At 44.9% G+C, this 15,656-nt stretch overlaps 1 protein-coding gene across 1 annotated transcript in view; it reads right to left on the bottom strand.

Moving 5' to 3' along the window:
* The window catches only part of LOC103465734 (copine-8-like), a 99,899-nt gene that overhangs the window by 20,559 nt on the left and 63,684 nt on the right, over window positions 1–15,656 (bottom strand). The window contains exons 12-14 of the mRNA XM_017305451.2: window positions 10,916–10,972; window positions 8,426–8,487; window positions 8,091–8,137 (exon numbers count right to left, since the gene is read on the bottom strand). Of these exons, the coding sequence (XP_017160940.1) occupies window positions 8,091–8,137; window positions 8,426–8,487; window positions 10,916–10,972 (166 nt within the window). The remainder of the gene's footprint in view (window positions 1–8,090; window positions 8,138–8,425; window positions 8,488–10,915; window positions 10,973–15,656) is intronic.

Genomic DNA, 15,656 nt, shown 5'->3' with positions numbered 1-15,656 from the left:
AGTGGCTTATAAATAACAGACGCCGCAATTGTTGAGATAAATGAGCATGCCATGGAGCGCAACATATGGAAAATAAGGAGAACTTTTCAGTGATTCTTAGATCTTATCAATCTTCCCTGCTTAGGAGTTGTGTCACTAACGGAATACTGTTAGAGTGTGATTGGTTTTCTTGAGACTTAACAACTAACAGAAGTAGTTCAAAATAAAAAAATATTCATTTAATTCAGGGGGTTCCAACATTAGTCCTGGAAATCTACTGTCCTGAAAGTTTTAGATGCAACCCTGCTCCAACACACCTGAATAAAAGGAATGGCCTGTTACGAGGCCTTTGCCAAACTTGATGGCAAGCTGAAGAGGTAATTCAAGTGTACGATTCAGGTGTGATGGCGCAGGTTTGGATGTAATCCTTGGTTCACATAACAAGATTTTTTAAATTGTCGGCTGATTTTCAGATCCCGAGAGACGACACACACAGCAATGAAAGATCTTGGGAATAACAAGTTTGGTCGTAGAGTGTGTCGTACTTTAAAAATGACCATATTTGTCACATTGTTTGAAAAAATAACATAAAAAAATAACACACACAAAAAAAAAAGCAAAAAGCCTCTGAACCAACATAAAAATGAATCTCCGGCTTCCAAAGTCCACACTCAAGTACATAAAAGGAGATTTCTTAAATCTTTAATTTGGTCAGAGTTTTTATTAACAATCATTTTTAGTGATATTAAATAGAGGTTACGTGTGGATGAAAAGCGAAATTGCGTAAAAATCTATCAGGTTTACCAGATATCCTGCTACCTGTGGAGTAGGCCTCATACAAAAAACTTCAAAAATATACTAAGAACCCAAACTGAGGCCATCAATGAAGCATCATCTTTCTTCGGGTCAAGCAGCAGATGGGATGGGAGTAACACCTCTCATCTCTCTGGAAGCTCAAGCAGCAGGAGGAAACGCCAAAGGAAAGTGTGACTCTGGTCAGCAATTTCTCTTCTTCGACCCATGTTTAGTCTCCATGGTAACCAAGTGTCGCACTTTGTAATCTCCGTTACATCCAGGATGAGGGTCTCTGCATTCTCTTTTACTCAGTCAGGTCTCATTGGCATTTTGGTCACACAGATTCTAACCCATAACAAGAGCTGTTATTTTTCATCAAACATGATCTGTATAAAAAAAAAACTCCCAAAAAAAAGAACTTCTTGATAATGTGCACAGCTATTCTCTGGCACTGGATTTACTAAATATTGTCTACATTTTCGAGAGCTCACTGGACATAACGCATTTGCCATGTGGATGATGTGACCAGACTCCTCCTCCGTTCCTGGTCTCAAACAGGATTCAGCTCGTTTCTACACCCAGGAGTTCAGGTTCTACATTTCATGCTTTTGCGAACTCTGCACACATTTCGTTTGGGCCACAGCTGAGCTTTATCAACCAGAAAACATGAAGCACAGGCATGATAAAAAGCAAAAAAAAAAAAAAAGTATATTCTTTTAATTCAAAGGCCTTACATTTTAGAACACACAGTTGTATTTACATACACTGAATAAAAAGACAGATAAGTATTTTTTCCCACTGTATGAAGTTAAATCAGATCAAACTTTTCTTGTTATAGGTCAGCTAGAATTACCAAAATTATTTAGATTTGCCAAGTGCCTGAAAATGGAGCTGGAGCATTTTTAATCATTCTTTTGTAACTTATAATTTAATTGGTCAATGTCATGAATAACTTTTAAAACGTATGACTTGAGTTAAATCTTTTGGGATTTCTTTCTAACTAACCTAAAGCAAGAAAAGTTTGGTCTGATTTAACCTCAGACAGTGAAAAAAAATGTGTGAGTTTTTGTTATTCAGTATATGTGAAACAACTGCATATGTTACATGTTACACTGAGTTTCTTGTTAGCAACTGTTGCCTCCCATCAATCTGGGAAGAACCGAGGATAAGTCCAGACACTTTAAGGTCCATCACTTCTGAGCTAAAATTCTCTTTCTAAAGATTATTTATAGAAAGTCTGAGGCTAGCCCTGATACCAGACTGTGAAATATTCAGAAGACCCCAGCGACTTCAGTTAGCGTGTTGAACATGAGAGTTCATGACAGGACAATTAGAGGAGGGCCGGACAAGCGTGGCGTCTTTGGAAGGATTCCCAGGAGAAGGCTCTTGGCAGCGAGTTGGCGGCTTTACAAAGTTGAAGTAACGACCCCGTCAAAGTCCAGACTCTGAACTTGATTGAAATCCTGTGGCAGGAGCCAAAAGAGAGAGCTGAGCATAAATATATGCCAGCAAACGTCTCTGAACAGAACGCTGTAAATAAAAGTGTGCCAGAAATCCTCCAGACAGTTATGGAAGTCTGCTAAAGGTCAGACTAAAGACGATTACTTTCAGCTTCCTGCTACTTAACATGGTAAAAAAAAAAAAAAAAGCCAATAAATCTTCCTTTTTAGTTATGAACACACAAGTAATGTCTCTACTGTGTAGAGACATTAGACAACCCTTGTTTCCTTTCTTTGTTCTTTTTTTGTGTAAATGTTAAAATGAAGGAATTTTGAAACTGATCACAAACTGGAACTGTGACCTTGAGGTGATATCAAGCCTTTATAATCCTAACTTTTCAAAAATAAAAATGTATTGTATTATATAGGAGCCAATAAATAATTATGTATGCTGCTATTTTTTTCAGCTACTGCTTCTACATAATTGCTAGATTATTTTAAAGGAAATAACCAGCGTGTATAATTAGTCTTTTGTTTTATTTAGGGTAAAAAGAGTTGTGTAAAAGCCTTTAGAAGGGCAGTATTATGCCAAATTGACTATTTTAACCTTTATATCATGTTACACTGTTATTCCCTCATCAAAAACACACCTGGAGTATTGCATTGATTTTCATGCATGTTTGAGAAATCCTTTCTTCTCCATGGCAACCCTTCAGCTGTACAAAATGCCTAGGTGGACTTAGCCCCGCCTTTGAGAAGCAGCTCTTCCTCTGAGTTGCAGTTTCCAAGCTTCCGAGATTCCACCTACCAGATCAGCACTCCCCACTCAGCTCCTTCAGACTAGCCAGAAGCAATTAGCAAACATCTGGTGGAACTGAGCATCTGCTGAGCTCATTACAGGAGCTACTTCTCAGTGAAATGCTGGTAAAAACACAGTTAAAGGGTTAATAGAGGAGCCATGTTGTGATGACTTCCTAAAGGTGGAGTTTCAGAAAAAGCAGGAGTTTTTAAAGAGAAAGAGGCCTAATTTCAAGAAATTAGTCACATTTGATATATGCAGCACTTTTTATAACAGAAGTTAACACAGTTACTAGACTGTAAAATGACACTATGTGGCTGAAAAACACAATACTGCCCCCTTAAACTTTGAAACATTTCTCAGCACATTGTATTCAGTTTTATGTGACCGCCTAATTCTCAGGGGGTTAATATCCTGCTTGGGGTAGAAACTGCTCCATGCACGTTTTCTTAATGGTCAAAATGATCTCCTCCATCTTTCAGCATGTCCTGCAGCACTCTGATAATGACCCATTTATGTGCCCGGTAGAGCAGCCGAGAGGCCGTTTTACCTACGGAGCATTTTCAGATATGTGCAACTCGCTTAAATCATGACCACTGTGGCTCATATTCAAAGACTTTTCCAAAAATCTCTCTCTTTTTTTTACTACTTATCTTCAAAATTGTCACATAATATAACAATTATAACCATGTTTTACATGTTCCATCTCCACAAAAAAAGTATATAAAACATGTCTCGTCAGTTGAAGTGTTATGATTTGTGGGTGCTGCTATGGCAACTATGTTGCAGCATATACACATGTCAGGAATCTGAAATCCAAAAGCTAAAAGTAATTACCGTTATTGAATTTATAATGTGGAATTTCACTAGTTTGACGTGATGCTTTGCCTCCATTAAAATGAGCTGACAGAGAAACACAGCAAGTCCATTTATCCTGTAACATGGGGCTGGACAAACTGCAGAGAGGAGTGAGTGTAGAGCCGGTTTTGGCTCCACTCCACCACCTCAGTGTGCAGGATTTAGATTAGGGAGAAGTAAGCTATGTTTCGACTACGAGTTCCAGAATTTGAAAACTTGCCGTGTTTCAAATGGAAGAACCTGAAGGCAATGAGGTCAATATTAGTTAAAAGCCAGACTAAGAATGTTGAAAATGTCCTGCAGAAATATTCCAGTTTTTGGTGCGGATTGTGAATACATTGAAGAAGGGTTATTGTGTGAAATCAACGTTTTCAGCTTCATATTATGTTGTAATGTCAATCTATCATCAAAAACATACTTCTTTAAGAAAATTCTTGAATTGTTGGTAAAAATGATGTTAACAGGTTACTAGAGGAGCCATGTTGTGATGACTTTCTGAAGGCGGAGTTTAGAGCTTCAACGATTCCACTGTCAGGGAGCGGTGTTTACCGGTGAGTGAAGACGCAGGCAGGACCCAGGATGTAGCGGTAAATGATGAATTTAATGATAAGGACTTCTCAAAAGGAACAACAGGGAGACAGCACGAGGAAACTGATAGCACGGAGAAGGTGACATCAACCAACAAGGAATAGACATTCAGTAGACAAACTATGACAAGCGATAGACAAGGACCCGACGAAGAATACAGACAACAGGGGAGACTAAATACACACGGGGCAATCACGGGAACGAGACACACCTGGGAGACAATCAACGGGGAAAGACGCAGAGACAGGACCAACAGGGAACAGAATCACACAGAAACTAGAAAATAAACACATAGAACCACGGATCATGACAGTACCCCCTCCTCAAGGGGCGACTACCAGGCGCCCAACAAAAAGAGTCCAAAAAACAAAAAACAACCCAACAGGGTGGGCGGAGGGGCGACGGCAGGAGGGCCAGAGTCCAGAAACAAAAACCAGATCCCAACAGGGTGGGCGGAGGGGCGACGGTAGGAGGGCCAGAGTCCAGAAAAACAAAAAACAAATCCAAAACGAAATAAGCACCGCAAAACCCTCCGGGGGCCGACCACGGCACAGGAGGCAGACCTCTCGTGGGAGGTCCGGCGGGCGGCGACGCAGGAGGCGGAGCTTGAGCCGCGGTGGGCGGCGACGCAGGAGGCGGAGCTTGAGCCGCGGTGGGCGGCGACGCAGGAGGCGGAGCTTGAGCCGCGGTGGGCGGCGACGCAGGAGGCGGAGCTTGAGCCGCGGTGGGCGGCGACGCAGGAGGCGGAGCTTGAGCCGCGGTGGGCGGCGACGCTGGAGGCGGAGCTTGAGCCGCGGTGGGCGGCGACGCTGGAGGCGGAGCTTGAGCCGCGGTGGGCGGCGACGCTGGAGGCGGAGCTTGAGCCGCGGTGGGCGGCGACGCTGGAGGCGGAGCTTGTGCCGCGGTGGGCCGGTCGGAGCGCCGGCTGCTGCAGGCGCTGGGAGCTCTGGAGCTGGGAGCTCTGGCGGAGCGCCGGCTGCTGCGGGCGCTGGGAGCTCGGGAAGGACACTAGGGAACTCGGGAAGGACACTAGGAAGCTCTGGGAGGACGCTAGGGGACTCGGGAAGGGCGCTAGGAAGCTCTGGGAGGACGCTAGGGGACTCGGGAAGGGCGCTAGGAAGCTCTGGGAGGACGCTAGGGGACTCGGGAAGGGCGCTAGGGGACTCGAGAAGGACGCTAGGATGCTCTGGAGGGACACTAGGGGACTCTGGAGGGACACTAGGGGACTCTGGAGGGACACTAGGGGACTCTGGAGGGACACTAGGGGACTCTGGAGGGACACTAGGGGACTCTGGAGGGACACTAGGGGACTCTGGAGGGACACTAGGGGACTCTGGAGGGACACTAGGGGACTCTGGAGGGACACTAGGGGACTCTGGAGGGACACTAGGGGACTCTGGAGGGACACTAGGGGACTCTGGAGGGACACTAGGGGACTCTGGAGGGACACTAGGGGACTCTGGAGGGACACTAGGGGACTCTGGAGGGAACTGTACACCGGCAGCGGACTCCGGCGGCTGCTCACCGGCAGCGGGCACGGGAAACTCCGGTGGTCGAGGGCGGTGACGACGTCGATGCTCCGGGACCGGGACCTCCGGTGGCCCAGAGCGATGGTGACGCCAGTGCCCAGTGACCGGGACCTCCGGCGGCTCAGAGCGCTGGTGATTCCAGCGCCCAGGGGCCGGGACCTCCAGCGGTTTTGGGCGCTCGTGGCGACGTGGTCCCACACCTGGGGGTAGTACGCCAAACGTGCTCCCCACCAGGGACTCAGCTTGTCGTCGCGTCGGTGACTTGGGTGCCTAGGGACCGGGACCTCCGGCGGCTCAGAGCGCTGGTGATTCCAGCGCCCAGGGGCCGGGACCTCCAGCGGTTTTGGGCGCTCGTGGCGACGTGGTCCCACACCTGGGGGGCAGTATGCCATAGCTTCCTCACCGTTCGTTTGGTCGGGTCCTTCTGTCAGGGAGCGGTGTTTACCGGTGAGTGAAGACGCAGGCAGGACCCAGGATGTAGCGGTAAATGATGAATTTAATGATAAGGACTTCTCAAAAGGAACAACAGGGAGACAGCACGAGGAAACTGATAGCACGGAGAAGGTGACATCAACCAACAAGGAATAGACATTCAGTAGACAAACTATGACAAGCGATAGACAAGGACCCGACGAAGAATACAGACAACAGGGGAGACTAAATACACACGGGGCAATCACGGGAACGAGACACACCTGGGAGACAATCAACGGGGAAAGACGCAGAGACAGGACCAACAGGGAACAGAATCACACAGAAACTAGAAAATAAACACATAGAACCACGGATCATGACATCCACGAATGATTCGAGTACCTCAAGTATTAAAATTCCTCGAGGCAAAATATCTGCCTCAAGGCTTCGTTAAATTATGTTTTATTATTTAGCGCACCATGTTCTGACCAGGTGATTATTTGTGTTGCGCAACACTCTCACTTCCACCTATGAATCGGCCTATGAGTTGGGCTGATGTTAATATCTCATATAGACACTGCTGTTATGGCAGTATTTACCATCATTTTATTTGATCAAATTTTTATTCAATTACTCAATTAATTGTCAGAATAATCAAAAGAATACCCAATTACTGGAATAATAGTTTATAGCCCTAGCAGAGCTTCAGAAAGAGCAGGAGTTTCTTAAAGACACAGAGGACCAATTTCAAGGTGTTAAATTTCGAAGTCAAACTTGTTTTAAGTCATGATTGATAAAGCATTTTTATAACAACTAAAAGTAACAGTTACTTGATTGTGTAATAAAATGGTATCATGTGGCTGGAAACACATAATACTGCCACTTTAAGGCTCCTCTACCAGAATCAAGAAGCTGCTCTTCACAACGAGATCCTTTTCCCTCAGGAAAAAATATGTAAAAGTAGTGCTACTCCTATCTAGGTACAATTGTGAGTTCTCTGCCACCCTCTACATCATGTTACTAACATTTGTGGTACAAAAAAATGGCAAACAGAAAAAAGGAAACCAATTTTAGATTCTAGCGTAACATTATTAGTTTACGCTCATGGAAAACATCGTTGTGGTTATTGTTCGGTTTATTCTGAGTATTCAGCCTCCTCAAAGACAGCGTGGTGGGAGTCTGATTCGATTACAATACAGAAACTCATCCATTTTTCTTCCCGTTACGTAAGCTCTGAAATTGTTTAACTCTTTATTAATCCGCTAAATCACGTTTTGCCAGAAAGAGTCAATCAATCATCTGTGACAAAGTCTTCTGCGCAGAACAGCTAATTGTGTTTGTCTGTCTTCTTCTTGACGTTCCTCATCTGAGCTGGTTTACTGCTGGGGCTTCCAAAAGCAGCCCGACAGGCTGGAAACGTAATTTGTAAAAAAATTTAAAAAAATACGAGCGCAGTGATTCACTGACTAGGCAAAGTACTTTGGAGTAAAACTCCAAAGTTTGAAATGACAAACTTCTAACAGTCAAATTTCACACTCTTAATCTTCAAGTCATTAAACCAAGCTGACTGACTAGGAACTCCCCTAAGAGTTCAATTTGCACAGATCTGATCTTTTAACTGCCAAACTTTCATCCGTTCGATACACCGAGGAGATGCAAATTACAAGAGCGAAGCAGTGAAACACTCACCGTTTGATGCTGTGAAATCAATTGCCACCGTGAAATTAATCTGTGTCCTACAAAAAAGAAAATAAATGGCATAAGGAGAAACATGGAACCATCAATCATGTCAGATTATGCCGCGGCGTGTTTTCAAAGCATGCGGCAGAGAGCAATTAAAGCAGCAGGTTATCGGCAGCTGTCTGTCTTAATGTTGGAGTCGGGAGATAACGCCGCAGCCGGTAATCTGCCCGGCTGAGCCGCTGCAGAGTCTACACTAATAACTGCGAGTGACAAGATTTAATGATGAGAGCAATGCTGCTGCCTAATCCTGTACGACTTCATACCAGTTAGTGGGAACTTACCCGCCTCTGATGTAGTCCAGGAAGGACAGCTCAGTGTCCACCAGGCAGGACAGGAGGGTCACCTGCCAGTCAGTAGAACAGGGCAATAAGATGCGAAGTCTCACTTTATAATCAATCCATCAAGTTCATTTGCATGACACATTTCAACAACAAAGTGCTTCACATGGTGAAACCATAAAGAAATATTGTAAGCACAGTTGTGAAAACCAGCAACAGCCATTAGAGTTTGTCAAGTCATTGTCAAAATCATCAATACAAATCAAATATGTTGCTCAATGTTCCAGTTATTATGGGTCAAAAGTCACTCTGAACAGGTGGGCTGTAGGAACTCTGTTTTAGCTGTTTTGCGGTTTTCTGGAAGTTTGTTCCAGATTTGTGTGTTTGATTAATATTTTAGGCATATTTCAGGCACTGCTGCATCGATGTAATAGATGTGATGGAAGATAAACACATGCATGAGATTCTCTGGATCTTGCTGACACATTACACTGCAAAAATACAAAAATCCTACCAAGAATTTTTTGTCTAGTTTCTAGTGCGAATATCTTGGTACACTTGAAATAAGATAAAACTAACTTACAAGTGTCTTCTCAGCAGGATATAGGAGCTTGTTTTAAGTAAATTATTATTTTATATGGATGAAAAAAATTGTTTATCACAACACAATTTCCCCATGTCATAAGTGAAATAATCTGCCAGTGGTACCAGCACTTTTTCATCAATATTAAAGAATTATTTACTTACAACAAACTTCTAAATCTTGGTGAAAAGTTCCCTTTAAGTTAGTTTTTTTTAATTCAAGTGCACTGAGATATTTGCACTACAAGTTAGACACAATTACTTAGTAAGATTTTGTGTTTTGGCAATGCAGCCCCTTAGCTTCTACCAGCCTTCTTCGGGTGGTAGAAGGCTGCATTTGTAACTGTCTTTATGTGACTGAAATATCAGGCATATCAAGCTAATTTTAGTATTTCAAAGATAAAGACTTTTTTAGATTTTGATCTCTCTTCTCTTTCATTTAAACAATAATTACTGTAAATGATCACAGAAGCTCTACGTTGTGGACTGTCATTGATTTCATATAGCTGTCCCAGTCAAATTGTTTGTCCATGTGGTGAGGATATAAAGACTCGCCGTCAACATAGATGCTGTTAAAAAGCCTGATCAAACAGATGTTTTAGGTAGATATGGGCCTTCACTAATTGCTTTCTCACCACTCCAGTGGATCAAAGTGGAAGTGTGTTTACAAGTTGTGGCGCCAAAGTGGAGTTCTTTAATGTAAAATAAAGCTAATAAGCGAGAAACAGATGCAGGGAGTTTCTCTTTTTAAGATTTTTTTTTTCTGGCAAGATACGCCAGTAAACAACCTAAAGTGTTCCCATCAAAGTTACTATTCTTCCAGTTTAGTGAAAATTCGAGAGCTGCCAAATTTTAATACATTTTAATAAAAGGACTCTTTCAGTGAACTGAATATGTAGAGACACAACGAGGTGTAACCCTAATGACTGAGGTACACCATGCTGAACAATTCACTTCAGTTTTAATGACTAATTAGTGTTGATTGGTATATTAGTCAATAATTAAAATGCTGTTAGCTGCAGACCATTTATACAAGTGTAACTACAAGGGAGTTATATGCACAACAAATGACTATTTGCTTTTTTCTCCATTTGAGGTTTCCATAAGCTAAGTCTTCTTTCTCTCTCTTTCAACGAGTGTGTTGACATTGTCACTGTATAAGGCTGTATTTTTGTAAAAAATCTGATTCACATATGAGGTTAGAAGTTAGTTTTGTTTTCTAATGAAGCTATACCATTATTATGCCAGTTAATATTTTGTAATATATAACCTTCAGAAAAATTATAGATGCATCAAAAAACATAGACAAAAATAAGGAAAAATTTACCAAAATAGAGCATGAACTATGTAATATGACTGATAGCTAGCCGGATAGCCAGTCAGATACCCAGCTAACAAGATAGCTAGAGAGATTGATTTTAATACTGAATCTTTCACCAATCTGTGTTTGCACCACACAAAGCACAAAAAGGCTGAGCTAAAGGCAACACTCTTTAGTGTGGATCCCTTTACTAAGTGAAGAAGGCTATAAAAGTTAGCCATAAGTTGATACTGTTGTTTTTGTACAAGTTGCACTAACTATGCTAATCCCAAATGTAAGATGCTGATGACTGTTTCATTTGTAAAAGAAATAAGTAAATAAAAAAATTCCTTTTTAAAAATAGTAAAATATTGTTCATAGTCATTGCTCTTTTACACAGCTTATTAACATATTGAATTAATGTCACAGCAGGCAGACTAACATAACATAATCTCAATGGTTTTCTTAGCAACAAAATTGGGTATACGTTTTTGCTTCTCTAATTAACATCATAGAGTATATCATAGTATATTGTTATCTCTACAATAATATTTTCACATGTATTTTTGACACACTTATTGGTGGTTGTTTTTCAAACAGTTTCCACTCACCGTTCCTGAGTTTTGGTACTTCTTCTTCTTCTTCCCTTTCTTTTTTGGATTTAGCACCTGTGGAGACATAAGCTTGTTTTTAAAGCCTAAAACAAAATTGTTGAGTCTTAATGTTTCTGCAGCAGTCAAAGTTCGAGTGACTCCTGGCCCCTCAAGTTTTAATTAACCCAGACTATTTAGCAAAGCCCTCTCCTCGGGCTGCCACCTTATCGTGGTGGAGGGGTTTGAGTGTCCCAATGATCCTAAGAGCTATGCTGTCTGGGGCTTTATGCCCCTGGTAGGGTAGCCCAAGGCAGACAGGTCCTAGGTGAGGAACCAGACAAAGCGCAGCCCGAAGACCCTTTATGATGCACAACAACCTTGGATCTAGCGTTCCCTCGCCCGGACACGGGTCACTGGGGCCCCACTCTGGAGCCAGGCCTGGAGGTGGGGCACGATGGTGAGCGCCTGGTGGCCGGGCTTTGCCCACGGAGCCTGGCCGGGCTCAGCCCAAAGAGGAGACGTGGGTCCCCCTTCCAATGGGCTCACCACCTGTCGGAGGGGCCAAAGGGGTCGGTTGCAGTGTGTAACGGGCGGCAGCCAAGGGAGGGGACCCTGGCGGTCTGATCCTCAGCTGCAGAAGCTGGCTCTTGGGACGTGGAACGTCACCTCTCTGGTGGGGAAGGAACCGGAGCTAGTGTGCGAGGCTGAGAGGTTCCGGCTAGAAATAGTTGGCCTCACCTCGACGCATGGCTCTGGTTCTGGAACCAGTCTCCTTGATAGGGGCTGGACGTACTTCCACTCTGGAGTTGCCCACGGTGAGAGGCGCCGGGCAGGAGTGGGCATACTTGTTGCCCCCCATCTCAGCGCCTGTACGTTGGGGTTTACCCCGGTGAATGAGAGGGTAACCTCCTTCCACCTATGAGTGGGGAGATGGGTTCTGACTGTTGTCTGTGCTTACGGGCCGAACAACAGTTCAGATTACCCACCCTTTTTGGAGTCCTTAGAGGGGGTACTGGAGAGTGCCCCTCCTGGGGACTCCCTTGTTCTACTGGGGGACTTCAACGCTCACGTGGGCAATGACTGAGACCTGGAGAGGTGTGGCTGGGAGGAACGACCCCCCGATCTGAACTTGAGTGGTGTTCTGTTGTTGGACTTCTGTGCTCGTCACGGATTGTCCATCACGAACACCATGTTCAGGCATACGGGTGTCCATATGTGCACTTGGAACCAGGACACCCTAGGCCGCAGTTCAATGATCGATTTTGTCATCATTTCATCAGATCTGCGGCCGTATGTCTTGGACACTCGGGTGAAGAGAGGTGCGGAGCTGTCCACTGACCACTACCTGTTGGTGAGTTGGCTCCGGTGGTGGGGGAGGAAGCCGGTCAGACCTGGCAGGCCCAAACGTGTAGTGAGGGTCTGCTGGGAACATCTGGCGAAGTCCCCTTTGAGATGGAGCTTTAACTCCCATCTCCGGCAGAACTTCGAACACGTTCCGGGGAAGGTTGGGGACATTGAGTCTGAGTGGACCATGTTCCGTGCCTCCATTGCCGAGGCGGCTTATCGGAGCTGCAGTCGCAAGGTTATTGGTGCCTGTCGCGGCGGCAACCCTCGAACCCGTTGGTGGACACCTTCGGTGAGGGATGCTGTCAAGCTCAAGAAGGAGTCCTACCAGGCCTCTTTGGCCTGTGGGACCTGACGGGCACTGACGGGCGAAGCGGCATGCGGCTCGGGTGGTCGCTGAGGCAAAAACTCGGGTGTGGGAGGAGTTTGTAGAGGCCATGGAGAAAGACTTCCGTACGGCCGCCGAGGTGGTCAAAAAGCTCCTCGGTGGCAGGGCCCCGGGGGTGGATGAGATCCGCCCGGAGTTCCTTAAGGCTCTGGATGTTGTAGGGTTGTGTTGGCTCACGCGACTCTGCAATTTCACATGGACATCGGGGGCAGTTCCCCTGGATTGGCAAACTGGGGTGGTGGTCCCCCTGTTTAAAAAGGGGGACCGGAGGGTGTGCTCCAATTACAGGGGGGTCACACTCTTAAGCCTCCCTGGTAAGGTCTATTCAGGGGTCCTGGAGAGGAGGGTCCGTCGGATAGTCGGACCTCGGATTCAGGAAGAGCAGTGTGGTTTTCGTCGTGGTCATGGAACACTGGACCAGCTCTACACCCTCAGCAGGGTCCTGGAGGGTGCATGGGAGTTCGCCCAACCAGTCTACATGTGTTTTGTGGACTTGGAGAAGGCATTCGACTGTGTCCCTCGGGGGGCCCCTTGGGGGGTTCTCTGGGAGTATGGGGTACCGGGCCCTTTGATACGGGCTGTCAGGTCCCTGTATGACCGGTGTCAGAGTCTGGTCCGCATTGCCGGCAGTAAGTCGGGCTCGTTTCCCGTGAGAGTTGGACTCCACCAAGGCTGCCCTTTGTCACCGATTCTGTTCATTACCTTCATGGACAGAATTTCTAGGTGCAGCCAAGGTGTTGAGGGGATCCGTTTTGGTGGCCTTAGGATCACATCTCTGCTTTTTGCGGATGATGTGGTCCTGTTGGCTTCATCAGATCGTTATCTGCAGCTCTCACTGGAGCGGTTCGTGGCCGAGTGTGAAGCGGCCGGGATGAGGCTCAGTGCCTCCAAATCCGAGGCCATGGTCTTGAGCCGGAAAAGGGTAGAGTGCCTTCTCCGGGTCAGGGGGGTCGTCCTGCCTCAAGTGGAGGAGTTTAAGTATCTGAGGATCTTGTTCATGAATGAGGGAAGAAGGGAGCGGGAGATCGACAGGCAGATTGGGGCAGTGTCTGCCGTGAAGCGGGCGCTGTACCGGTCCATCATGGTGAAAAGAGAGCTGAGTCAAAAAGCGAAGCTCTCGATTTACCAGTCAATCTACGTTCCCACCCTCATCTATGGTCATGAGCTTTGGGTCATGACCGAAAGAACGAGATCACGAATACAAGCGGCCAAAATGGGTTTCCTCTGCAGGGTGGCTGAGCTCTCCCTTAGAAATAGGGTGAGAAGCTTGGTCATCCACGTCGAGAGGAGCCAGTTGAGGTGGCTCGGGCATCTGGTCAGGATGCCTCCTGGACGCCTCCCTGGTGAGGTGTTCCAGGCACGTCCCACCGGGAGGAGACCTCGGTGAAGACCCAGGACACACTGGAGGGACTGTCTCTTGGCTGGCCTGGGAACACCTTGAGGTTCCCCCGGAGGAGCTGGAAGAAGTGGCTGGGGCCTCGCTTCTGAAGCTGCTGTTCCCGCGACCCGACCCCGGATAAGTGGAAGAAAATGGATGGATGGATGGATACCCTCCGGATGGATGGATATAAAGCTGAACTAAATGCCTTTTTAATAAGCATTACCATAGACAATCTCTATCCCCACATTAAAGGCAAAGTAATTACTGAATTTACTTTAGTCACCTTCCCCCCCACACTCCCCCTTTACAAATTCTTTTTACACGGACCTCAGGATTCTGCTCCCAAAAGAACCCAGATAAAACAGCATCACACAGGGGGCATATATTTGAACAAGCTCACATTTAATATCAGGTTTTACTCTATCTATATAATCACAGAGAGAGAGAGAGAGAGAGAGAGAGAGAGAGAGAGAGAGAAAGAGAGAGAGAGAGACAGAGAGAGAGAGACAGAGAGAGAAAGAGAAAAAAAAGAACTGAAAAGTGAAGAAAACTGATGGCATATAACTTGACGCATATAGAAAAAAAAGGCAGCCCCACTCTTCTGTCTCAATACTAAAATGATGGAGGTTGTTCTTCCTAAGCAGCTTTACTGAGTCTTAGTCTCGAGAGGTTTATGCTTTAGCAGAGCTAATGGAACAGTTAGGTAAACGCTCGAGGACATGAGGAAGGCTCAGAAGACTGACTTCAGTAATTCAACAGATTATAACAAGGAAATAAAAAACGGCCTTTCTATTGCCCAGACTCACATTAAAGTGATTCTATTAGGTTATAAAAGTACATACGTACGTAAAAGTCAGAGCATTTTGTTCACAAAATTCTGAACAAATGGACACATTTTCAAAGGTTATCCATCTACTGGACTAGTTTTAGTGATATATGATCCAGCCTACAGTAAAAGAGAAAGGAGTGTGTCTATACCACAAAAACAGATCATGAACTGTAAAATGTGACCACCAGCTAGCCAGCTGGCTATCGAGCTTCATCACTAGATAGAAAGCTAGCGATAAAGCTAGCTTTCTATAGCAAGACATGTTTAATTTAACAACATATACATGTAAAGATTAAACTAAATAAAAAAATACAGTATTAAAACCAAACAAAACCATAACAATAAACCAGAGGGCGACCAATGTAGGACGTTTGATGAAGTATGTTGGGATATTTGAGTCTTAATGGAGAGAAGAACCAAAGACTACCTGTCAGAGCATTTCCTTTTAGTTTACTGCTAAGAAAAGAAAGACAATAAGAAAAGTACTGAGGCAACATAAGTAGGCAGTAATTAAATTGCATTTTCCAGAGACCACCAGCTGACTATTACACAGCCTGGAATTGATAATATTCTCTATAGTCACTGACTTTTTTAATTGTTTAGAACAACATTTTCACTGATCTCTTGGTGATATCGTACATAAGGCAAGACTGACACAGCAGTCAAAATGGTGCACACCTTCTGAGACCAGCAAACTAAACAACGACTAAACAGAAACAGAAGACTACTCAAAATCAAACCAAAAATCAAACCTTAACATCATGACAACTTCACCTCTTTATCTTCAAAATGTGTAATTAACAGAAAATGGATTGAA

Source organism: Poecilia reticulata, chromosome 6, assembly GCF_904066995.2.
Source record: "Poecilia reticulata chromosome 6, P_reticulata-male-v2, whole genome shotgun sequence".
Lineage (NCBI taxonomy): Eukaryota > Metazoa > Chordata > Actinopteri > Cyprinodontiformes > Poeciliidae > Poecilia > Poecilia reticulata.
The sequence above is the reverse complement of the archived record's forward strand: the minus strand, read 5'-3'. Positions and strand labels throughout refer to the sequence as shown.